General features: G+C 32.1%; 1 protein-coding gene across 1 annotated transcript in view; it reads left to right on the forward strand.

The window, feature by feature from the left end:
• Positions 1 to 25533, forward strand: part of LOC129228028 (cullin-associated NEDD8-dissociated protein 1-like) — a 112844-nt gene that overhangs the window by 65116 nt on the left and 22195 nt on the right. The window contains exons 19-26 of the mRNA XM_054862658.1: positions 120 to 205; positions 2254 to 2368; positions 5944 to 6029; positions 7455 to 7625; positions 12988 to 13055; positions 13641 to 13735; positions 13831 to 13934; positions 20983 to 21050. Of these exons, the coding sequence (XP_054718633.1) occupies positions 120 to 205; positions 2254 to 2368; positions 5944 to 6029; positions 7455 to 7625; positions 12988 to 13055; positions 13641 to 13735; positions 13831 to 13934; positions 20983 to 21050 (793 nt within the window). The remainder of the gene's footprint in view (positions 1 to 119; positions 206 to 2253; positions 2369 to 5943; positions 6030 to 7454; positions 7626 to 12987; positions 13056 to 13640; positions 13736 to 13830; positions 13935 to 20982; positions 21051 to 25533) is intronic.

Below are 25533 nucleotides of genomic sequence, written 5' to 3' on the forward strand. Positions count from 1 at the left end.
AATAACTTAAAATTAATATTAAAGTCAACTAATATTTATTGAATTTATGTTGTTTTGAAATAAGATTATAATAATATCCTTTCCTTGTTTGTTACATATGTTTTGATTTTTTATTTTAGTGGATTATTTAACTCAGGATATGATTACAACTGTATTAGCAGAATTGCCGCCTTTAATAAGTGAGAGTGATTTGCATATATCACAGGTATTAAGTTATTTTTGTCTCAATAACTATTTTTATTTTATCGGAGTAAAGTTTCGAAAATTTTAGAGTATTTAAATAATTGTGAGATATAATTGGATAAAATACAATACCAAAAGTGTCCAATTAGAATTGAAGCTTAGTAATTTCTTACTCAGAAGGTGTGTGTTTCTTCAAATTGTTAAGAGTCCTTTAATATTTAATTTTTAAATGCCCTATAAATCCAAATTTTTTTTGTTATCTTTTTTTAAAAAAATATTTTCTATTTTTTGTTCAAGTCCCTTTGTCGAAATTAGATGCAAATTCATACTTTAATAAGTGCCGAATAATGAAGATAGAAATAAGACTAATATGGCAGAAGTTTTTGTACATTTCTATGAACACATAAACTACCAAGTGTGTGTTATTTTTAATTGGCATTCTATTTAAAAAGCAGATTAAATTTCTGTGTTTCTTTATTTCATTTTCATAGCTTTGTATTTTAAGTGATTTTTGCATCTTGAAAAGTTGATTGTCACTTGTTAATAATGGGACTCTTCACGTAGAAAATATAGGAACTTGATTTAATTAATGAACAGTTTGATATTACTGATACTTATGACAAAAAATTTTAGCCTTGGTCTGCGTGATTAAAAACCTGGTGGGGGAGGGGGAATAGAACATCAAATTTAAGAAGAACGTAAGACTATTAAAAGATCCCTTCCCTCCTTAATTAAAATCAAAATTTAATTACAGAAATTGGTTTATCTTATGAAGAATCAACATTGACTTACAGATTTGAGATAATATTTGAATCACATTATCGGTGCATTAAATTAAAGTTTGCTTCTCACATAAATCACCTCGGTGCATGCTGCCCTGTGTCAAAGTTGAGGAGAATGTTAGAATTATTACTAATCTTTAAAAGGAAGTAGAGAGCTCTGAAAAATATATTGTATCCTTTCTATTTAAAATTATTTCATTTGCATGTATCCTAAACTTACTTAACATACTTACCTTATACAGGGTCCATTATGAAAGTAATAAGCATAATGTTATTGTGACGCGACGATAGATGGCAGCACGGTAAAACCGGCTGGGAAATGTGGTGCGGGATATACCCTTTCAATGCATCCAGTCGTCAGTTGCTTTCGAGCAGTGTGAGCGGAGATAAGTGCCTTCGCTTGAAGTATGTTTTCAACTTTTGTAACATAACGCAATGGAGCGTTCGCTTGAACAGTGATACGCCATAAGGTTTTGCGTGAGGTTTGGAAAAAATGCAACCGAAACATTCCAGATGCTGCAAGAAGCCTTCAAGGACGATTGCATTTCAAGATCAGTCTGGGAAGTGGCACAAGGCATTCAAAGAGAGCCAGGAGGAGGTCGCTGACGAACCCCGTTATGGATGTCCCCCCCCCCCCCCCCGGTGATCCCTCACCACCTTACAATTCCTACTTAGCTTCATGTGACTTCTTTTTGTTTCGGCGACTCGAGAGAGAGAGAAGAAAGGAAAACATTGGGGAACCTTGGGAAACATCCAACACCATGTTACAACGTTCCTGAGAGGCATTCCCTTGGAAGAGTTTCATGGTGTCTTTCAGGCGTAGCGAACACGTCTCCGCAAATGTATTGATGCAGGAGGAATGTATTTTGAAGAATATTGAACATTTGTCAAATTACGATCAATAAATATATTTTGCCAGTAAATGCTCATTACTTTCATAATGGACCCTGTACTTTAAAAAAAGGAGGTATGGTTACAAAATTGAATGAATTTTAAAAGTAGATTTTATTTTAGTTATTTTCTGTCACTACTTTTCATGAGAACGTAAATTGATGTCCTAATTTGACAAGGGAGAGGGAATGTTGTAATATTTAAGTGTTTGTGACAATGACAAGTAATTTCAAAAGTATTAGGGCGGGATCATTTAAAAAAATAAAGGCTTAGATAGGTAATTAACTTGTTAATTTTCATCTTTCTTGCAGCATGTTGATAAGAGCCAAATTTTTGTATTTAAAAAAGGGAGAATTTTTTGAATGTTACTTTAATACAGTTTTTTTCTTATTTACAGCTGACAATGAGTTTGTTGACATCAATATCTAAGGTTCAAAAGCAACCGCTGATGAATGTAACAGATGCAATTTTGCCTGAAATATTAACTCTAGTGCATTCACCACTTTTACAAGGTACCAGCAGCTTTTTAAAATAATTATAATAAATTCCATTTTCTTCATATTTAAGATGTGCCCCACTGAAATCAAGCCACGATTTTGCCAACCCACAACTTCTGATTTCTGTTAAGACATAATTTTTCTGTATATGCCTCTGCTCTTTTTTGTACCTCAATCTTTTCTTCTTACCTTTTTTAGATTGTTTGACCTTATATATCTGTCAGTGTGAAAAAACATTGTTCCTTAAAAGATTTTATCAGCCTTTCCTTAAATCTGAAAGCTGTGTTTCTATTTCAATTGCAATGCTTGAGGAGGCTTAAAAAAGACAACAAAATGAAGTTTGTAAACAGAGGGTGGCGACGGATCAGGGAGATCAGGGAAAAGTCAGGGAACTTTATTAATCAGGGAAATATCAGGGAATTTTGAAAAAAATAACAAATTGATTTCATGAAGAAATTTTTTTTTTTTTGCTTTACAAAATTAAGTACTCAAATTCCCAACGCATTTTCCGCCTATTATCTATAAAAAATAAATAAAATTAATGAGGTGCGATTATATACTGCCGGATATTTGTGCATCTTTTTTCCTCAACGTCATAGTATTGAATCTTACTTATTAACCACAGGATGAAACTCCTAATATTGCTTCTGTCTGTTAGGTTGTTTATTTTACCTAGCTTGAAATTTCCTTTTACGCTTTCAATGCTACGTAAAATAAATAACCATACAGGCAAAGAGGAAGCCTTCATTATTGTCTTAGCTCCTTTATTCCATTGTCTCAAAGTAATTAAGTACTGTAATCATGATTTCAAGAAGAAATCTTTGGTTTTTGAATTAATACTATAAAAACTGAAAAGTTATTACTTCTTCGGGTTTTTAATTTAATTGCTAAAATTGAACTTTCAATATAAAAAAAACTTCGTTTTTTGCCGGTATACTATTTGTTGAGCTGCAGATGATAAAGGTTTTCTTTTCTTCAGACTAAAGTAATTCTTTAATTTTATAACCAAGTTGTATTCTTCTTTTATATATTTTGAACGTAACTAATTGCTTTTTTTTTCTTCTTTTTTTCTTGCATTTCAAAGTTGTTTGTTACAAAAGCAATCTAAGATTTTTTTCGTTACATACTGAAATCATTTGAAATAGAGTTAAGTGAATTAAGTTAAGTGTACTTAAGTAAATATTTTTATTTTTTTATTGTTAAAATGCTGTATTCATTCATTAAAACCTATATTCTTGATTAGAGAAAAGCTCCCTATGAATGAATGTCAAATGGTTTCATCTGTTTTGCAGAAATATGTCAATTAGTTATATAAGAATAACTACATTACTTCTGTTCTTTGACTGTTACTTGTTATTCTTGCAACAATTATTATACTGTTTTAAAACTTAGTTCAAAATAATTTCAATTACCTTTTAGTTGTATCATAAATACACATATGTTTTTAAGAATAATTTTAATAGTTTCTTAAAATTCTTATGCTAAGTGGTTTCTGGAAGTAAAGTATTTTTTTTTTTTAGGTTTTTATAATCTTTCCATGTATATATATATATATATATATATATATATATATATATATATATATATATATATATATATATATATATATATATTCAATATACTGTTTTGTAGATCCCCCCCCCCCAAAAAAAGTCTTTTTTTTAAACTTTTAACCATTTTATTGAAAAAGTAGCATTTTTAAAAAATATATCTTTAGTTCAACAACTTTACACAACTTAAAACGTTTAAAATACTGCATTTAATACAAACATACAATGGATTCTAAGTAGAGCAAAGAATGAAAACCATTATCATTGGTAACGTAAATCAGGGAAATTTGGTGAATTAAATCAGGGAAAAGTCAGGGAACTTTTTTTCACATTTCCTGTTGCCACCCTGAAACTGGTTTACTGACATAAAAATGGTTATTGATAATTGTGTGGTGTCATTAATCAGCTTACCTGCAGCGTCATGAATATCTGAAGCAACTTGCAATAGCATAAAGGAGGTGCCTTGATTTCAGCAGGACAATTTTTCTCTCCTTTTTTTTATACATTTGAGTTTTTCCTGCCTTGATGAAGGTTCTCCTTATTCATGTATCGACTTTTGTTACGTACTTGTTACCTTCATGTTGGTTCGCTTTGTGATTTATTAATAAACTTAAACAATCATAGTGATTTTATTTTGGTGGGGTACTCTATTTACAAAATCAAGTCACACCCCATTTATTGGGAAGCAATTTATGGCTGCAATGAACTAACTTCATTTCACCTTCACATTGTTCTGCATATTACTTAATTTTTTGTAAAGAAATTTTGTCTGTAACAATTTTTATTAGGTCCCTTTGACTTTGCTACAAATGGGGTGCAGCTGTATATTCTTAATTATTTTATGTATTGCAATTGCAGTTAAAAGTTTAAAGTGATCAGTCATCATTCACTTCTCACTCTTTATATTGCTTTCAGTGAGTATAAAAACAAAGAATATTCAAGAACATAACTTTTAGACCTCTCCAATGTCTTGAGTCGAGATTAAGGTCTGATTTGTTTGCTTGTTATAGCAATATTTCTTTTTATATCTTGTAATGTTTCCTTTCATTTGAAACTGCATAATAAAGTTACTTACAAATTCGTTAAAAAATATTGGCACAAACAATTTTAAAAAAATTTAATTAAAATTCACTCTTAAGCTTTGTATTTCAGTATGACCAGCTATCTCTGGACATAGCATGACTGCCAAGTCTAGCAATCATACTATGTGCAATTTTATATAGCTTGCATTAAATTAGATGATTTATATTTTCATTACTCTAATTATCTTTTCTTTACCCGGGTTCGATTTAGAAGTGAGTACGGTTTGCTTTATGCCTAAAAAGAAATTTTTAAAACACTTTCTTAAGCTTAACCAATTCACTGCCCCCCCCCTCCCCCAAGCTCCCAAGTCATTTGCAGTGAAATCCTTTAGTGAAGGCTAAAGGAGTTTCACTAGATTTGTCATAGCTAAACAGGCTCTATATGATATAATAGGATATTTTCTCTCTCTCACACACATATACAAAAAAAAAAAAAAAAATATACAAAAGAAAATTTCAGTGACAATAGTTATTTTTTTCACAAAATAGCAAAAAGTTCACAAAATGCACACCTAAAAATAAAAACCTGGACCAACCCTATTTCTTGTTGTCTACACTTGAAAAGAGTAAAAATTATTTTTCAAGAGTAAAATATTTTATTGGATAAAAAAATTTGAAGCTTCACTTCAAAAAAATAACCAAGATGTGGAATGATATCTTATACCTCTGGCTATTTAACTTTTATATTTGTTGTAGAAAACTGGAATCTTTTTCTCATAAATAAATTACAAAAGGGTTTAAATATTCAAATCATTATTTTCTTTTAATATTTTTAAAGCTTAAGTCATAGTTGCAGAAATGTGTTTTCTCGACTGCTTAAAATAAATTGAATTAGTAATTTTATTTTGAAGCTTATATAACTTTGTTATACTCTTAATTTCTAATATAAAAGAAAATATTTTGGAGATGTTCACCTTTTTTATGTGTAAAATATTCGTTAGTAATTGTTATTTCTTAGGTGCTGCTTTAAATGCTATGCTTGAGTTTTTTCAGTCGCTTGTTACTACCCAACTGCCTGGAGTAACATACAGAGAACTTTTAAGGGTATGTTTTTCAGTTTGTTTTTTGTGGCCAGTAATCTAAGTACATTAATGTTATGATTCGTGTAGTAATGTTTTTTGTTTATAAATTAATATTAATGAGAAAAAAATTCCATTACTAATTTTTTTTGCAGAACTCCCAAGTAACTTTTTCCATAAACTCAAAAAAGCCATTTTGCTTAATCTCATATCATTCAGAAAAGTTCAGTAAATAATCAAGACAACCTAATTACTTAGAAATAGAACAATTTAGCTTTGAGTGCATCTTGAGTTCATTAAGTTAAACAATGACTTGAAAGTTTATAAATACTCAAAAGTCATATGAAGAAAAAAAGTAAAGAAAAAAACTATTTTTCGAAGGCTTTCCTCCATTCAAATTATTTTTCAGTGCTTCATCTTTCCGTAACAATGCTTTTATTATAATTTGTAGCGTGAGGAAAATCATTGAGAAGAAAGATCTGTTGCCATTTTTTCTCTCGAATATGAACAAATAAAATTCTGACTTTGTTTTGAGGCTTTTCCTGTAATCAAGGAATTTAAAAAATTTTCTTTTTTGATTATTTTTCTACAATGCTGGGAAATTTTACTGATTTTTTTTCCTTTGTTCAAGCCTGAATGTTGAACCTGCATCACTTGACATAACTTTTATTTTCAAGGCAAATCATGCAAAGCCGTGCAACATAGCTGGTTTAATACTATTTTTTGCTGTGACTCTACGTTTGTGTATGACATTATCACAAAGTGGTCATAAAATATTGAAGTTCATTTTTAAAGCCTTTTTATAGTGCCACTGCAGTTATGCCACTAATGGGTATTATTTTTCTTTTGCATGGAAAACATATTTGATTTTTTTAAACTTGTTTTCTTACCTGTATATATTCTTTTGAATATTATATTCTTGCACTCATATTAATTTATTATTTTTCCTACAGAGTACTATCTAATTTTAAAAGTTCATTCTTTATATCATGTCTAACATAAGCTCCCCCCCCCCCAAAAAAAAAATATTTAATTAGTTAAAACATGCTGTATGTTTTCATTTTGTCTGCTGAGAAATGCTTTGTTTAATACTGCAATGTATTCAGTTGCATAATTAGTTTAATACAACATCTGTACAGTTTTTCTACATTGAAAATGTATCTGATACTGGTTTTGTATAATATTGAAGTTCTTCTCCTTAAATTATTTTTATTTAATGAATTTTTATTTTTTAAAAATGTAGATGTCTGCAATATTTAAAAAAAATGTTTCAAATCTTCCTTGAACTTCAATATCTCGCCCTGGCAATTTTAAAAGAAAATGAGTTAAAGAATTTTGGTGGGGACCCCTGATTATTTGGATTGACTAATTTTAATTTTAAAATTATGAATTCACAGAAAATTATAAATTTTGTGTGATTTTAAGCTCATTATTTCCTTTGCTGTTTTAGAGGTTAACAGCTCCTATATGTACTGTTAATGGACAGCATGGTCAAGGAAATGCACCCCCAACTATTCATAAGCAAGCTTATCATTCAATAGCTAAATGTGTTGCTGCTCTTACTGTTACGTGTCCTCAGGAAGCATTACCCGTGGTTCAACAGTTTTTGCAAGAACTGAAGGTAAATTGTCTTAATGTGTTTATATGTATGCCATGAGTTTTCCATAAGAAAAAATATGTATGTGAAATATCTGGTCATTGTTTATTGTTAACTTAGAACTACCAACTTGTACTATTTTTCTGTACAATGTATAAATTTTGATTCTCTTCAAATGGATCGTATGAAAGAAAGGGGGATCAACTAAACCAAGCACTGCAACCATAGGTCTATTGTACTAGTCCCTAAACAATTCTTAAAACAGATCACTAGCTGAAGCAAAACTACTGTCTGACCAAGGATTGTATGGAAAGACAAACATCCATTTTACAGCCGGAAATGGACGAATCTATTATTTTTTACTGATGTCAGCTTTTGCAAAAGCAGAGTCTCATTCAAATGAGCGGAATATGCGCATCAAATCTTTACTTTTCCCCCTTATTCATAGATTTGTCTTATCTGGACATATGAAAATTTCATGTAATCCATGGTTGGACAGTATCATACGATTGTATGGAAGGGACATATATCATTTTGAACACATTTTGTATGTTTCATGAAGATGAAAGTTTTAAACTAATTTATTTTTTAACAAAATATGATGTGTGAAAAATATTTTTAATTTTATTGTGAAGTTGAAATTATTAAGTTTTAAAGAATTTTGAGTTTTGTACTTTTTGAAAAATCCAAGCATGATAGAAAAAAATAATAAATTCAGTTTTGGTGTTGACAGCAAAAAATACAAAGGAATCAACTAGAAAAAAAATTGGTTAGATTTTTTCAAGTTGACTAAACTTGCCTTAGATCATTAATTTATTTTCTCAGGGTAGACTACACTTTCCTGGACTATGCTATGGTCTGCTCAGCAACAAATGATTATGAAATTAGTTTATTATGAGAGAGTTATTATGTTTATACAGTGAGTGCCGTATATTTAAATCAGTGGCTAATTGAATCAGTCGCTTTAATGAATCAAATCCTCAAAATCAGAACGAAATCCTGCTTTAAAGTTGGAAAACTGTTGGATATTTGAATCAAACATGCTGCTTAAATGAATCAGGCGTATGTAACTAACCATTTTCTAGAAACATGTGGTGCATATGCGCTATCTTTTTCTTTGCCTTCTTTTAGCTAATTGAGGTTGTTTTTTTTTTTTGTATGCAGTGAAATGAGGGGAAGGCAGAGTGTTGGATACTTTTAGACAGTTTTCTCAGGGGGGAGGGGGGAACAAGCAACAAAACCATAAAATGGAGGGAGACATGGTGTTGATGCAACCTCTGCAATTTAGTCCTTTTCACTGATAGCGTTAACATTGGAGCAATAAGGTGTGAATTCTGAAATAGTCTGCCTGTAGTTAGTTTTATGACATTGCATAAAGAGTGCAGAAATTAATTACTACCTATTTTCAGTAATCTGATACAATTTTCGAAGCAAATAAATTAAAATTTGAATTTTGTATGTAATTGCTTTTTCATATTGTTTTATGTTGAAGTAAAGTTCTTTAAAAAAATCAAACACACATGCACATTTTTGCTTTATTGAACCAGAATTGTTTGAAACAAACGTGATTCAAATAAGCGCTGCTCACTATATCATGCTTTATTGTCAACATTTCGCCACATTTAGTTTCTTCACTCATGCTTGAAATAAAAATTTAAATTTTCTAGTTCTTTGAAAACTTTTAAAATGTGCTTCTTTCCTGGAATTTTATTATTTATTTTTAAAAAAGGATTAAAAAAAACTTGTCAAAAAAGTTTTTGCTGCCGCCTTTTGCGGAGTTTTTACGATTTTAGAACCAACAAAAACCCAATTTTTTCTCAGAAAAATCTGATAATTTTGGGAAACTTTTTTTTTTTGAAAAATTTGTGCCAAATTTAGTGCTCTAAAAGAATTGACTTATTTAAAATTTCCACTTTATTAAATTTTCATTATTAATAACTCATTTAATAAAAATCTTATCTTTGGAACTTTGCCAATTTAAGTTACCAAAAAATTGACCAATCAGCATTGTTATTTACCAAATCTCCAGGTTCAGACACTCTTGAATCACATGAAACTTGAAATGTATTAGATGCCAAACTTAAATGCACATCAAAAATCGTGACTTGTATAAAGTGAACAAGCATTGAAAAAATATTGTATCACATGTTTCCTAATTTCAGTCGCAACAAATCTTTGAAATGAATTTTGACATTACTTAAATCAACATTTTTTTTTTTTTTTTTTTTTTTTTGCAGAAAAGTTCATGCTTTCAAATTCTTTAGTCCTCAAAGAAGTTTTTCAATTTTTTGTGCGAACTGTGTTACTGAGTGGACAACTGTGTCCATATTGATTGAAGCTTGGCCGAAACTTTTTTTTCTTTCGATTACATTTGCTCTCTAGCCACAATTGCACAGAATGAAATTGATACACAAAAACACTTATTTTTTTTTTCTATAGATAACTTTATTTTAATAGAAACTTGATTTTTTAATTTCAATGACTTTTGTGTCTTAAAATTTTGCTAATCAGTCTTTTTCAATAAAAATTTTATGGTGCCAAAAATTTTCATAATGGTATTAACAAGCATGTCAGTATTGTGTTTTATTTTCTTATCCGTTCTTGCTGAGTAGGCTTGAGTTACCAGTCTTTGTGTCCATGTTTGCTAAAAATTCTGAAGTGTGTAGTTACTCAACTATTAATAACAAGGTAGAAGCATTGAGGCATTTTTGTCTGCTTTTGCTTTTCTGTGTCATAACATGTTCATTACACTACACATGTTTATGCCAACTACCCCCCCCCCCCCAATTGTTTTAGAAACTCCCAAATTTTGATACCTTCTCCAAAACTTCTTAATGAAGTAAGTACATCCCAAATTTCTTTCAAAACAACAAAAAAAGGGGGATTTTTTAGTGAACAACAGTAGAATATTCACGGTTTCAAAAACAGAACCTTTTGCGTGCAGGAGTTTGAAATGGTCATTTTTGATCCATGTGCTCTTTTAAAATTTTATTTCCCAAAAAAATGTAGTGAAACATTCCTGAATTTTCCTAAATGAGGAGTTTACTTTCAAAACAGATTATATCCAGTTATATATTTTTAGGAAAAACGAAAAAAAAAACGCTTTTTCACACAAACACTAATTGCTAGAATTTTGTATTTCTCGATGTTTTGGTAGAATAACAAGTAACAATAGTCTAGAAATTTTTCATCAATTTTACAAGACCTAAATTGCCAGTTTTATTTTAGATATATTTTGTTTTGGTGTAAAACGATGGATGTCATCCCTTTTGCGAAAAAACATGCATTTTCTTCTGAAATAAACTTTGTTAAATTGAAACAAAATATTCAACATTTTTTAATTTTAACAATTTTTTTTTAAACTCTACTTTATTTCTTTCTACTTACTACTTCTTTTCATTGAACAAAAAAGGACCTTTGATCCAATTAAGTATGAACAATATAACCATCCAAGCCAATTCTAATAACAACATTGTAGGTATTAACAGATCACAATTTTTCAATTAATTACAATTTAATAGTAATATCAATTATTTAATATTAATTTGTCATCATAATTTGAGGTTGTGCTTGCCTAATTGATAACAGACTTGCACAAGGAGCAAGGTGTTGCAATCTCTTAATACAGACAAGTATCACGCTTGATTGGAAATACTCAGCCACTGCTTCGCTCTGCTATTTTATTTATGAACTACTTTTGAATTAGAAGTGGTAAATTCAAATTTGGATGTTTGCCCTTTTGATATGAAAGTGAATGAGTGGGTACCAGCAAATAAGGGATAGGTTTCACTTCGCTGAAAATTACCTGGTGAGAAACAAGGGGATAGATATATGCCGTTTAGATGGTAGAACCAATATTTAGACATTCTTAAAAAGTAGATATAAAACAAGAAAGAAATTCGTGGGTCGACAGGGCTTGAAATGAAATGAATGAAAGGGGGCTCAACAGAACCAAACACTGCGACCAGAGGTCTATTGTACTAGTCCCCAAACATAAATCTTAAAACAGACCAGTAGCTGCAGCAGAATTCAGCAAACACCTAATAGGAATGTCATGAATCTTGCATGGTTCAAGTAAATGATTAACCTATAGGTAAAAAATACTTCACAATCTCACAGAGTGTGAGAAATAGTTTCTTCCTTAAAGAGGTAACCTCTGCAAATTGGATCATTACTGACACCCATTATAGCAAGGTGCTGCTTTAAGGTGTAAAATCCAGTAAGAAGACCAAAAGCCTTCCTAATACTATTTTTGTTAAAAAGCCTACTGCATTTTCAGCATGTGAACCTCAGAGAGAATCAGGTCTGTCCTCCTTAAAAAGAAAGACAAGCTGAATATGTTCAATGTCATCTCGAGATAATCTCTCAGACGGGAAGGCTTCTTTCACAACAGCCATCTTAAACATATGCACTGCTTGAGCATATGATTGTGGTTGACCAGTTCTTACTGTCTAAGATGCAGCAGTTTGTGCAGGGTTGAAACCTCCGATTAATGACATTTTTGGTTTCTCCTACCTTCTTGGGAATGGCTCGCCCAGTGGCTTTTGCCTTCTGTAACAGCCTCCCATCTCCTGCCTGCACCTGTTGCATTTTTGTGCATAAATGAGTACCCCCCTGCCCCCTACTGCAGTGTCGGGTGGTTGCAGGAATGCCACCTCACCAGTCGGTGGGTTGCAGACCTGCACCCTTCACCTCCTCCAGCAGCAAGGTTGCTGGTTCTCTCCTTCAAGCCAGTATCCAGCTCCAAAGGAGCTGGGAACTGAGCGGTGGTAAAAGGTCAACACCTGCACAACCACCCTGTACAAGTGCAAGGCAAATTACAACGAGGTTTCGCCCGGTTCCTCAAGGGAACTGTTTAGACATCATACAACCCAGATGCCATCCATCCATCAGCACAGTGCCTCTCACCTTAGATTGGATATCCATTTTAGTTGCCTTTTACGACACGCATGGACTACGTTGGGACTATTCTGCTCCGTTCACCACACGGATAGTCGATAGGGCTCATATTAAAGATTATGAAAACGGGGAAAAAAATATCTTTTCCAAAAGTGGATATAATCCGTTTTGAAAGTAAACTCCTCAAATCTTTACCTGCTGCAATGAAAGCTATATGTTTTAACTTAAAAAAATTATAATAATAGTTTTCTCCATTTTTCAATTTTTGGATTCTGTCAGATTTTCTAATGCCCTATTCAAGAGCCCCCTACTTTTATTTAAAAAATCCCTTTTACACTCAAATTTTTATGGTTAAATTTAAATTTATTCATGGAAAGTCTCACTTACTTTCATTTTTCAATGTTGGCAGCTGTGTTGTTACATTTATAATCAAATCCTTTTGTTAAACAATTATTAAATTTGATGTTATTTTTTTTTTTTTTACTAGGCTAAAAGGAATTCAGATTCAGTGCAGTTATTTGCTCTACTAGCAATAGGAGAAATAGGAAAACATATGTAAGTTTTCGTTGAAGTTGTATGTGTTTAATTTTCCAGAAGGGTTTCTTGGTTTAAATCAAGTGTTTTATTTTTTTTTAATTGTGTGTTAAAAATCTTTTTTTCTAAAATGATTTTGCACTTTTTGAATATGTTCTAAGTATAAAATATGTTGCATTTACAACCTTAGCTTCAATTGATTAAGCTTTTTAGGTCCCTCTATCCCTATTCATCTTTAAGTTCATTCCTTATGTGTGATTTCAGTGTTCTTTTGTCCTTTCAAATTACAAAATTTTTGAAAGCCTTGCATGGAGTTGCCACACCGCAGGGAAACTGGAAAGAACGAAAAAAAAAACAGGGAAAATCCAGGGAATTTTTAAACTTCATTCAATGCCTGGAATGTGCATAGCCACCCCTCCCCCATATTGAAGTTGCAAAAATGAATCCCCAAATATATTTATATATATATATAAACTACCAAAATAAAAAAACACATATTTTTTAAAGTAAATAATTCATACAAAACAAAGCATTATTCTAAATATGCTTTGTTTTGTCATTTAAATATGTGTAATGAAATAATAAAATTGTTTAATTCTTCTTTAGTGATTTAAGTAGCATATCAGAGTTAAAGACGGTTCTTCTAGAAGCATTTTCTTCCCAAAGTGAGGAAGTCAAGACTGCAGCTTCTTTTGCTTTAGGTATTTGTGCTGTGTGTTGAAAGTTCAATTTTGATATTGCTGATTCTCTAAATTTTTTCCCAGTAAGTTATATAGTATAATGTGCTGTTTCATAGGAAGTGTGGCAGTAGGAAACTTGACTGAGTATTTGCCGTTTGTTTTGAGTGAGATTGAAAATCAACCAAAGCGTCAATACCTCCTCCTTCATTCACTGAAAGAAGTAAGTTTTTTTAAAGCAACAGTAACCGCCAAAGTTATTTAAATCTATGTAATATCTTAATTTTTTAATCTATTTTATCAAAAATATCAAATGGTGGCTAACTTGATTTGTTTGTGGTATAGTGGTAATTGTTATATATATATATATATATATATATATATATATATATATATATATATATATATTTTTATGAATCAAGCTGTTAAATATATTTTTAAGTACACACATATTAAAAAGGAGAAAAATATTTGTTAGTTAAGTTCACATTCCATAGAAATTCATTTAAAGAAGTTGTTCTTGTTGCTGCTTATTTGTTTTTAATTTCTTACATGAAGTAAAGGAAGCATTGTATTCTCAAAAAAAGTTTGCTCAGATTTCAACATAAATTGCCCTTTTAATAACAATCAACTCCTAAATGAATTGTAACGACTTTTTTTAATAGTTGATATATCCATGTGAAGATGGGCAACTCTATTTATATTTTATCATCTCCTTACTCCCTTTTAAAGTGTTTGTTTTATGACTAGTCTGGCAGAGTTTTAGCTAAGTTCAAAAGTTCTTTAGTAAAAAACTAATATTGGGGGGGGGGGGGGGGTATTTAAGTAAAATCTAAAATCTCAAAAGTTAGCAAATATGTTTACAAATCTTTCTAAATGCTTCAATGTGTTTCATCTTATTTCAAAACTAGTCAAAATTTAACAAATGCATCTTTAAAACAATACATGTACTTGCCTTTTAAAAACAAAATTGAAATGAATCATTTAGAATTGTACTTACCATTAAGAGAGCACAAGCTTGACTTTTAAAATGGTACAAGTCCCTTCCTGTTAGTAATGCATTAATTAGCGGGACAAAATGCCCATTACATCTAAATATTGCTGAGCTTAATAGCAATTGAAACATCTTAGCTAAGATTTATATTGTTGAATATTTTCCAAGCTTGCTTTATCTCTCGGTCAGTTAAAAAACAAAAATGCCTTTCTTTATTTTCATAATTTAGATAATATTTTTCCATTTCTTGAAGAATGCGACCGTAGCAGAAACCCTGTAATTTGTGCACTGTTTGTGCAATACTCGCATAACTCAATAATAATCAGCCATAGAAAGTCAAAGTTGTGAGCTTCTCTTTTTGGTTTTTCAATCACTTGTACGAAGAGGGCTCTTAATTTGTTTTATGTGGCGAATCAGTGTTGATTTTTGTTCATCAGTAGCCAAAAAATGTAATTTTTTTTTCATTGTGTTTGAGTGTATGTAATTGTGACTTACTTAAAATATTTTCTTTTGTCCTATATCTTTCGCAAATTTCGTGTATTTTTTGGATTGGTCTCGTTGAGCCCTGTATTACTTAAAAATTTGACATGATTGACTAAAACCGACTACTGAGAATTTTTGGTCTCAAAGGCCATAGCCACAGACATACGATCACACCCACAACACATGCAAATCATTATTTTTCAAGCACAAGAAAACCTTTTAGACCATTGATATTTCATGTTATGATACATATTAGTTCCTTATATTCCAATACATCACTTAAAAGCTTAAGTTTCAAACTCTGGCAGTAAAATGCAAATATGTGGGAAAAGTCACATTATATATATATAAATAGATTTGAGCATAATGCTATAGTACTATACTAATTGGCATAGTGTGGAAAAAGTATAGCATATGAGATCAGTTACTACATTGTGTGTCGTAAGTTCATGTATTATTTTCAGATTTTCAGAGACTTGCAGATTCAGTCCACAACTCAAAAAATTCATAAAAACATCTATCTTTCATTATACTTAAAATATTAAAAGCAACTGTAACTAAAACTTTTGTGAATAATACTAAAGAAATTAAAGTTCATCATATTAATTCAAGATTCAAGAGATAAAGTTCAAAGCAAGACAAATGAAACTAAGAACGTGAACAAGAATTTTCAAATAACAAGAAGCCAAATGAAACAGGCAAGCAATATATATATCAGTTGCCAACTGCGTCACCTACAGTTAAAATTAAAGTTACATTAAAGCTTAAACATAATCCCCCCGGGCGAATAACATTCTTAATATTTCAAAACTTAAAATTTCAATATTTCAAAGCAATAATTCCTTTAACTGCTTACTTAAAATTAAGCAAATTAAACATTCATATCAAAATAATCACAATTAAATCAATATTTCATAAGCAATCAACTAGATAGGTCTGTAAAATTAATCAATCATAATAATTTCACATACATTAATCCGAAGGTTTTTTTTTTCCACAAGTAGCAATATTATCAATAGGCAATTTGCACAATTTTGTAATAGGATATTTCAATTCACCATTTAATGTCTTTAACTGAAACAACCCGAACTTTTACATCTGCTCCAAGAAAAGTTTAATGGTGCAACCTAATTTTCATGTCAATTGTGGTTGATTATCCTCTTTTATCAGCACCAAGTCATGTATATGAGGATTCTCACAGGAATTTTTCTTCTTCCCCCGTTGTTGTAACTGACATAAATACTTGCCCGATGCTTCCAAAATCCTTGTAATATTTGCTGTGTTGACAACCACCTTTGCAGAGGGGTTATCTTTTGCAAAGTCAAGTCCCGTTCTGGTACAGCTGTCAAAGGTGCTCCAATAAGAAAATGTCCCAGTGTGAGGGTGCGCAACTCATTAGGATCATTAGAAATTGGAGTAATCGTCTTGAATTTAAACACCCTTCAACTTGAGTGATCAGGTGAAGAATTCCTCATATGTGAGGATTTGACAACCGATCATCCCACGTAAGTGATATTTCATGGACTTAACAGCCGCTTCCCAAAGTCGCCATGATGTGCTGCTGAGGGGGGTTGAAATTCCTTTTTTATATTTTCTGTCAAAAGCCAATTACAGACAATTCAGGACTTGAATTTATAACAGAAATTTCTTTCTTCAGAATTCTATCAGCGCCAACAAAATTAGTACTGCAGTCCGTACTTATTTCTTCGGGTTTTCCCCTTCTTGCTGTAAATCTTTTTGAAGCTGCTATAAATGATTTGCTGGACAGATCTCCCCCTAATTCCAAGTGTACAGCTTTAGTAGCGAAAAAAATAAAAATGCAAACATAACGCTTAGTAGATCTAACTCCTCTCCCTTTCTTCATTTTCACAAGGAATGGTCCAGTAAAATGAGCTCCAGTTCTAGAAAAAATTCTACTTGGTTGGTTGATTTGATTTTAATGGCTCAAGAGCTCTTGAGGGCTATACTGCGCCAAACGATTCTTTGCTTTACACTATTTATTTTTCATTCAAGTATACATTTAAGAAATGATAAAAATAAACATATTTTGAGGTAAAAGTCAATTTCAAGCGGTTTGAAATAAAAAGTTGTTAAAAACATTAAGAAAAAACAAATAAAACCATATCTTTACTAAAAAAAACTTTGAAAAATAAGAGAAGGAAAAAATCAAATTATGACCATACAATCGCTAAATTAAAAGGGAGAAACCATTCTTCTGGAGGAAGGAGTATAAATTGCAATGGGGTGGGTCCCCAAACAACTAATTCAAAAAAGGGTTAAAATATTTAAAATGTATTTGATTAAAATTTGGGCAGTTACTTAAAATATGTAACACTGTCTGATTCACATCACATGTAATGCACGTTGGAGCTGGTTCGCGACATAAGAAATATTTATGAGTGAACCTTGTATGACCAATGCAAATTCTACTTGGAATAACTCTGTTGGTAAGTAGATCAACCATTAGTCGCGATTGCGTCATCTCCCTGAATCGGCAACATTTCACACGTTTCCAAATGCAATATTTAATTTCAATTCTTGCATTGATGATCCAAAATACTTGTCTTAATACGAATAACAGCAATTGGACTCCGCCATGAAGATGTTTTTCATGATAATACTTGATTATCAAATTAGTGATAAAATTTCCTTTCATTAGAAGAATAGGATATTTTTGTGAATTAGCTATTTCTGCATTTCTTAGTCTTCCCCCGACTTGTAGTCCTCCACTTTTCTCTATGAATGGATTAAGTGAACTAATTTTACTATTAGAAGTAATCGGTTTTCTCTGTTTTAAGCATTTTATTTCCTCAGAAAATGTTTCTTCCTGAATAATTTTTATAATACTTCCGAGGCCTTTTTCAGTTCTTCACAAGTCAAAGAATCACATTTTATGACAGCAACTGATTTCAATTTCAAATTAGTGAAAAACCGTAGGCACCATGCATGCAGTCACTCGCATAAGCTTCGACCATGAAGAAAATTTGGTCAAGAAGTTAAATTTTTCTTGCCCAGATTGAACTACATTTACTGCTGCACAATCTCGGACACTCTTTCGTTCAGCCTCTAGATCAATTTCACTTTTTTTAAGTTAAAGTTAGGGCCATAATTCTTCATTTTCTGATAACCAAGCAGGACTGTGTAACCATTTTCCGTTACCAATTAACTCTTCAGCTTTGCGGCCCCTGGAAAAGAAATCTGCTGGAATACTCTTGTTATCACAAAATCGCCAAGCTTAAGGACTTGTTAAATCTTGAATTTCAATAGTTCTATTGGAAACAAATGATTTCAACTTTGAAGCAGATCTTTTAATCCAGCAGAAAGTAATAGTACTGTCAGTCCAGAAGAAAATAGTTTGAACAGTAAATAAATTCTCAAGATATTTTCCTAGGCATGCTGCAATTACAGCACCCATCAATTCAAGTCTTGGAAGAGTTATTTTTTCAGAGGCGCTACTCTCGATTTTGACATGACAAAACTTGTTTCAATCGAATAATTTTTAAAAATGATCTAAAATAGGCTACTGCCCCATACGCCTTTGGGCTAGCATTAGAAAAAATATACAATTGTAGTATTTCTTCCAATACTTCGGAAGAATGTGCAAAATAATGTCTTGGAATTGAAAAGTGTTTTGATACATCAAGCTCAGAACACCATTCATACTACTTCTTCCTAATTTCTGCATTGACCATTTCGTCCCAATCAAGTCCCATTTCCCATAGTTCTTGTACAATAACACTTAATTCGAATTAGGAAAGGGGAAATAAATCCAGCAGGATCAAAGCATTTAGCCGCTGTCTGTAACACAACTCTTTTGTTACATTTTAAGGGTTTTTGTAACATGTCTAACATAGGCATTTACTCCAGCCGTAAAATATCATTATCAGTGTCCCAATTTATACCTAATACTTGGAAAGGCTTTTTTGTATTTGCCTCCATACTTACGCAAAAGTTAGATTTACGCCATTCATTTTTAAACTCAACTGAATTAGTTTGAAATTTTCTAAGATTCATACTCTCTTCTTTCAAGATCGGAAAAGCTTCAGTGGATAGTTTAACAGCTTATTCAGCAGTTTTAGAACCAAAAAAGTCATTCACATGAAGTGAGGTGTGAAGCATGTTGTATGTTTCAAAATTACTTTTTCGTATTTTCTTATGTGATACTTAATAGTGGAGGCTAAAATAAAGGGGCTACAGGTAACCCCAAAGAGAAACAAGTCATTCGATAAGATTTGATTTATTTGCTACTTTTGCAATTTTCAAAATATAAGAATCTCAAGTAATCCCTATCTTCCTCTGCAATTTAATTTGGAGAAAAGCTTTTTCGATATCAGCGGAAAGTCCTATTTTATTTTTTGAAATTTTAATATGATATCTAAAATGTTTGGATTTAAATTCATTCCTGAATCAAGACGTTCATTAAGAGAGTTAAAATTTGTTGATTTTGATGAGGCATCATAAACAATCCTAGCCTTTGTTGTTGATTTTTCTTTTCTTACTACAGGTCTATGTGGCATATAATAACTTTTTGCATCACGCTTTTAATTTTGACATGATTCAATTACGCTGTCTCTTAACTGCTCTAGAATAATAGCATTGTAATTTTCCAGTAACCATTCTTTTTTATATAATTTAGGTTTTGAATCTTCGAAACGGTATACTGCAATGTTAAAGTTATTGCTTAACGGAAGGTCATGAAATTTTCACAAAAGTTTCGTTTTATACCTCCCATCGACAAATTTTAGGTTATCTTCAAAATCTTTCACAATAGCCATATCTGAATTATTTGCCTCGTTGTACCTAGTGATTCCAAACTCCCAAAATTTCTTTATTTCATTGTTTAATTCTGCATCCGCTGTGCTTATAAAATACACTCCCGCTGTTGAATTTAAGTTTTCCAATTCCAATGGGCCCTGAACAGTATGTCCTAATATAGTTTCACTAATCAACAACCCACCTGGTAACTGTTTAACTTCGCCCCTCATAGTTTGCCAAGCATAATCAAAATCGAACAGGATTCCTATTTCTCCTTTCTGGTTGGTATCACACAATTTATACCCTTGTGAGCAAAGAAGTCTATGGAGGTCACGAGGAGCTTGTTTCAATTTTACGCAAGTGATAACATCTGTAACTAGAGCTTCAAATTTCAGGGAACTAGAATTAAATACGTTACATAACTCCACTGACACAACATCATAAATAATTTCTTGGGGTTTAGGCTGACTAAAAGAATATTTCATTCGTTTTTCTTTCCTAATTGGTTTTAGAAGAGTTTACAAGTTTTCTCAATAAAAATGTTCTTTCACTTTTAGGGTCAATAAAATAGCGTACTAGCTCCTTCCCGCTATTTGCCGGTATAGCAACAATGCAAGTCTGCAAAAATGTCGTTTTAAATTCCTTAGATGTTTCAGATTGCGTTAGAGATACAAGAGTATTAGGATTATTAGCAGAAGTTTGATTTAATTGGCAAAACAATTTGTTATGACTAAATTCAGTACAAATGTTACATTTATCAATTTTACTTCTGTATTCAGCAGAAAGATGATTTTTATAAAAACATTTATAAAAACAACCTTCTTTCTTAAGTATTTGTCTTTTGACATTATCTGCTAACAATGTCACAATTTTAATTATCATTAATTATTTCACTTTGTAAGCTACATGATTGGTAATTAAATTAGTTTTCGTTTAAAATGTATTCTTGCTCTTGGAATATTTATGTTCATTGTAGCCCCTCCCTTCTAATTTTGTTGATTTACTAAAATGTTTTTCTAATTTGCTTGCTTTATTTTAGATTATCACTTGTCAGTCAGCTAGTCGTATGTCTGTGAAGTCGTTGCAGCCATTTATTAAAAATGTTTGGTAAGATCGAACTAAACTTTTACTCCACTTTTAAATCAGACTTCCATATTTCTATGTTGAATTTAGTGGTGTATGTTTTGCCTTTTTCTGTATAATAACTAGTGCTGTGTTCTATTACTTCTTAATCTCATCCTAATGCAAGGTCTTGATTGACTAATGGTTTAATATTTATTATTATGTTGAAAGGAATTTCCTAATAAGGTTGCTCATCTGTAATAGCTGTCTAATATACGAGGCTGTTTCAAAAATAAAGATACAATGGCTTGCATTTCTTTAAAAAAAAATAATTTATAAAACATCAGTTACTTCTAATTAACTGGGTTATTTACCCTTGTTATCCGAACATTTATTAAGTCGGGGCACAAGCTTTTGTATTCCACAGTCATAGAAGCAGTCATAGTCCTGTTGGAACCACATTTCAACTTCATCTTTAATCTCATTGTCATGGAATGATTTTCCATCAAGGTGTGACTTCAGGTAAAGAAATAAATGGAAGTTGCTGGGAGCAAGGTACAGGGCTGTATGGCGAATGGTCCAATACTTCCCATTTGAATTGTTTGAGTAATGCTTTGGTTTGGAGCGCTGTGTGAAGCCGAGCGTTGTCATGAAGCAAGCACATTCCATTAGTCAGAATTCCCCTGCTTTTGTTTTGAATTACCTTTCGAAGACGTATCCAAGTCTGGCAATATGCAGCAACATTAAATGGTTGTTCAGGGAGGCATACATTCGACAAGAAGAATGCGTTGTCTGTCCCAAAAAGCAAAAGCCATGATTTTTTTCGCTGAAATCGAAGTTTTAAATTTCTTGGCTTTTGGTGCATTTGAATGGCACAATTACATTGATTATTGCTTAGATTCAGTTATATAGTGAGAAACCCACTTCTCGTCACCTCGCAATGTGATCAAGGAACTCATCACCTGCTTCTGCATAGCGTGTGAGGAAGTCGAGTGGAAAGCTCATCTTTTCTTTTTGTGTTCTTCCGTTACCATTTTCGGAAGCCACCGTGCATGCAATTTCTTGTACCCTAACTTGACTGTCACAACTTCATAAAGAGTAGTCATTGACACTTTTGGTATGATGCAATTCTTTCAATTTGAGACGTCTATTCGCATGAATTGCTTTGTTCCTCCATTCTCTGAAAAAGGGCATCAGAGGTCACAGATGGCCAACCTGTTCTTTGTTCGTCATGAACATCGGTCCTACCTTCAGAGAAATGACGACACCATTTTGTCATATTTTGTCGATTCATAATGTCCCCAAAAACAGGAACAATTTCTTTGTGACTATCCTCTGAATGCTGACCTTTTGAATAAAGAAAACGTATGATTGAGTGAACTTTGCATTTGGAGGAATTCTGAATCGGCACAGCCATTTAAACACGATCTACTCCAACCAGAATCAACATTGCCATGCCGAACAACCACTAGGAGAAAGCTAAAGGTTCAAGGTTAACACCTGGGTTGCCAATTTGCTCGCCAAAACTTTTCTTTTCCTCTGGTGTACGGTGTATCTTTACTTTTCGAAATGTCCTCGTACTATTGGTTTTTCTTTTAAAAAAGTGCCTTGGTTTGGAGGATGCTTCCTTTAGTGCAAGACAAAATAGAATCCATACACTGCTTTAAGGTCTTAATTTTTGTTTTTTAAAGACTCTAAAGGTACTTAATTTTTACTTCCAGCTGCTAAAATGTTAGTATTTATTTATTTACTAGCTGCATTGCCCGGCTTTGCACGGCCTACCTCGAAAATAAAAGTTATGTCAAGTAACGCTTGTTCAACATTGGGGCTTCAATTAGAGGAAAAAAATATTGTAAAATTTCCCGTCAAAATAATCATTCTTAAAGAAAGAAAACAGCAAATCAAAAATTCCCGAATAAATTAAACGCAACCCTCTATAAATACAACTAAAATTAGTTAAGTCACATTACACATTAAAATCGCAAAACACGATGTTGTCCTGATTTTTTAATATGTTGTTTGGGTCAGTTAGGGTAGTGGAAATCTCAGTTTGCAGTTTTCAAAAACCTGTGCTCGCTGTGTAATTCGCGAAAAACTGCGAAATTTTTGGTCTTTTTTTAGTTTTTCCTTTATAACCCCTAAACTATCCAACTTTTGATACTAAATGTGAAGTATTGAAAAATGTGTACCAGTTTTAAAGCACATTAAATTTTGAACAATTTAAGCTCAAGTGGAGTTCTGTACGACTAATAGGTTAGGAGATATTGTGCTTCAAAAACTGGCCATTTTTGGCAACACTTTTCAATAAACTTTTCAAAAACTGGCCATTTTTGGCAAACACTTTTCAATACAAAATGGAAGATCCTATTCTAAAAAAGGGGGGCAAAGAATGATATAATAATTCTCTAATGCCTGTTTATGTATGTATGTATGCTGGAAAAAAATAACAGTTATAGTAAACTTAAATAGGTCAATAATTGACAGCCCTATGCAAATAACGCAAGCATTCATATCTATGCCTTTAACATTGATGAATTTTCGGCCGTATTTCGTTTTTCGACTGGAAAGTTATCTATCGAGTTTGGTTTTGAATAGATAATATTTTTTAACAAAAGATTTTAAGTACAAAACACTTCCCATTAGAATAAGGGAGATATGGACAAAAGAAAAAAACAGAATGATTTCAAAATAGTGAAACTATTTACATGTTAGTTTCATCATTAAAACGTATCTTAAAAATTAATTACACATAATGTCTTGATTGTATGGTGTCTTTGATGGGTACAATCGTACTTTGGAACTGGAAAAAGAAGGATTCGTTTTTTTCATTTTTGTTGGTTAGAATGGTAAAGATGTTGTGTGCAGTCTTTTCAAATGGCAGATTGCACAAAACTGAGCAGCTAAGATCATCAGTTCTGCAACAACAGCACACTCCAATATATCCTTTCTTTCATTAAATGAGAGAAATCTGAAAAGGACGGGTGAGGTTGGATCGTTTAATGTAGTGTTTGGTGAGGAACCAATATCGAAATTTATGTTGGTATTCGACCAACTCCGCTCTGAGGCTTCCTTCTCCTCTGCCGACCATTTGTTTACTTGTCGGTACCTGCTATACGAACAGAATGAAACTACTCTTTTGGTTGAAGACTAACAAAGACGGTTCACAGTTGCATTACATGCTGCTTTGAGGAACAGGTGGAACTGATTACTGTCACAAAATATCGGGGGATGCCTCATTTTCATGTAGATTAACCAGCTCCATCTCTACAGCTTCGGCTAAAGCTTCGGGACTCACTCCAGGAAGGAAAGCTATGGTGGCCTGGTCAACCTGATACCAGTTCATTTGAACACCACCGTGCAGTTTTGCATTTCTTAGCCAGTCATGGGAAGATGTGTTGTCACATCCACTAACTGCATGAAGAAAAAGTACATATCTAAGAGTTATTCCATTTTTCCTCTCCTTCATCATCGATTACGATCTGTTGAGATGTACTTTATTCGATGGCGGTTCATTTTCTCTAGTTGTTTTTATCTTCTATGCCCTCAAGTCCAAACCTAGGGAGCAACTTATCACTGAGGTGTCGTTTATTACACAATTTGTAAAAGAGTTTCCTCGGGAGCACTGATGTTGAGAAGTCAAATATAATCATAATCTGCTGGCGGGCAGTTGTTCTGATGTATCCGAAGACAGTAAAAAAGATCCCTGAGTCATTCCAGTTCTTCAAAATAACTTAACATGAACATAATTCATTAAATTCACTGAAAAAGCACACAACTGAATTGTTCAATATGTCTTTGGATTAGTTCTTTCAGGTTCTCCTTTAGTTTTATGAGAACCAGTTCATTCATTACACATGTATGCTCACAAACTAGACGTAAATTTATTGATTCGCAAAATTGCGAAGTTTCTTCCAGTGTACCTAAAAATCCTTTGAATTCATCCCATTTTTCACATCGCTTGTAAATAAAGGTGAGCATTTTTTGCATAGAAATCGAGACCTGTTAAATGAAAAAGCATTTTGGCTCATGTTTCTAGGTGCATCCCTATTTTCCTTACTTTCTACTTGAATGATTTTTCAATAAGTATAAACATTCAACAATATTGCGCTTGAAGTGTATAGGGGATACGTTTTTCATTCTAAATTTCCCGCAGAAGCTTTCAATTGATATAATGAACCTGGACAGTTTCATTTGCTTTTGCAAAAAGAATGAGTGAACTTTCTCCTTTTCATTTATTCTTTGTTTCTCTGCTCGTCCGTCTTAGGATATTTAAATCTCATTACAAATTCATCTGATACCAAAATTATTCCCCATTCAAAATAAAACCCGGTATTTAATTTTCCAGTTGAAAAACGATATACAGCCGAAAATTCATCAATGTTAAAGGCATAGATATGAATGCTTGCGTTATTTGCATAGGACTGTCAACTGTTGGCCTATTTAATTTTTTCATAGCCGCCCTGTTTTGCCAGCACATATAACATATATAAACACACATTAGAGTCTTATTATATCATTCTTTACCCCC

This window comes from Uloborus diversus, chromosome 1 (genome assembly GCF_026930045.1).
Source record: "Uloborus diversus isolate 005 chromosome 1, Udiv.v.3.1, whole genome shotgun sequence".
In the NCBI taxonomy this organism is placed as follows: domain Eukaryota; kingdom Metazoa; phylum Arthropoda; class Arachnida; order Araneae; family Uloboridae; genus Uloborus; species Uloborus diversus.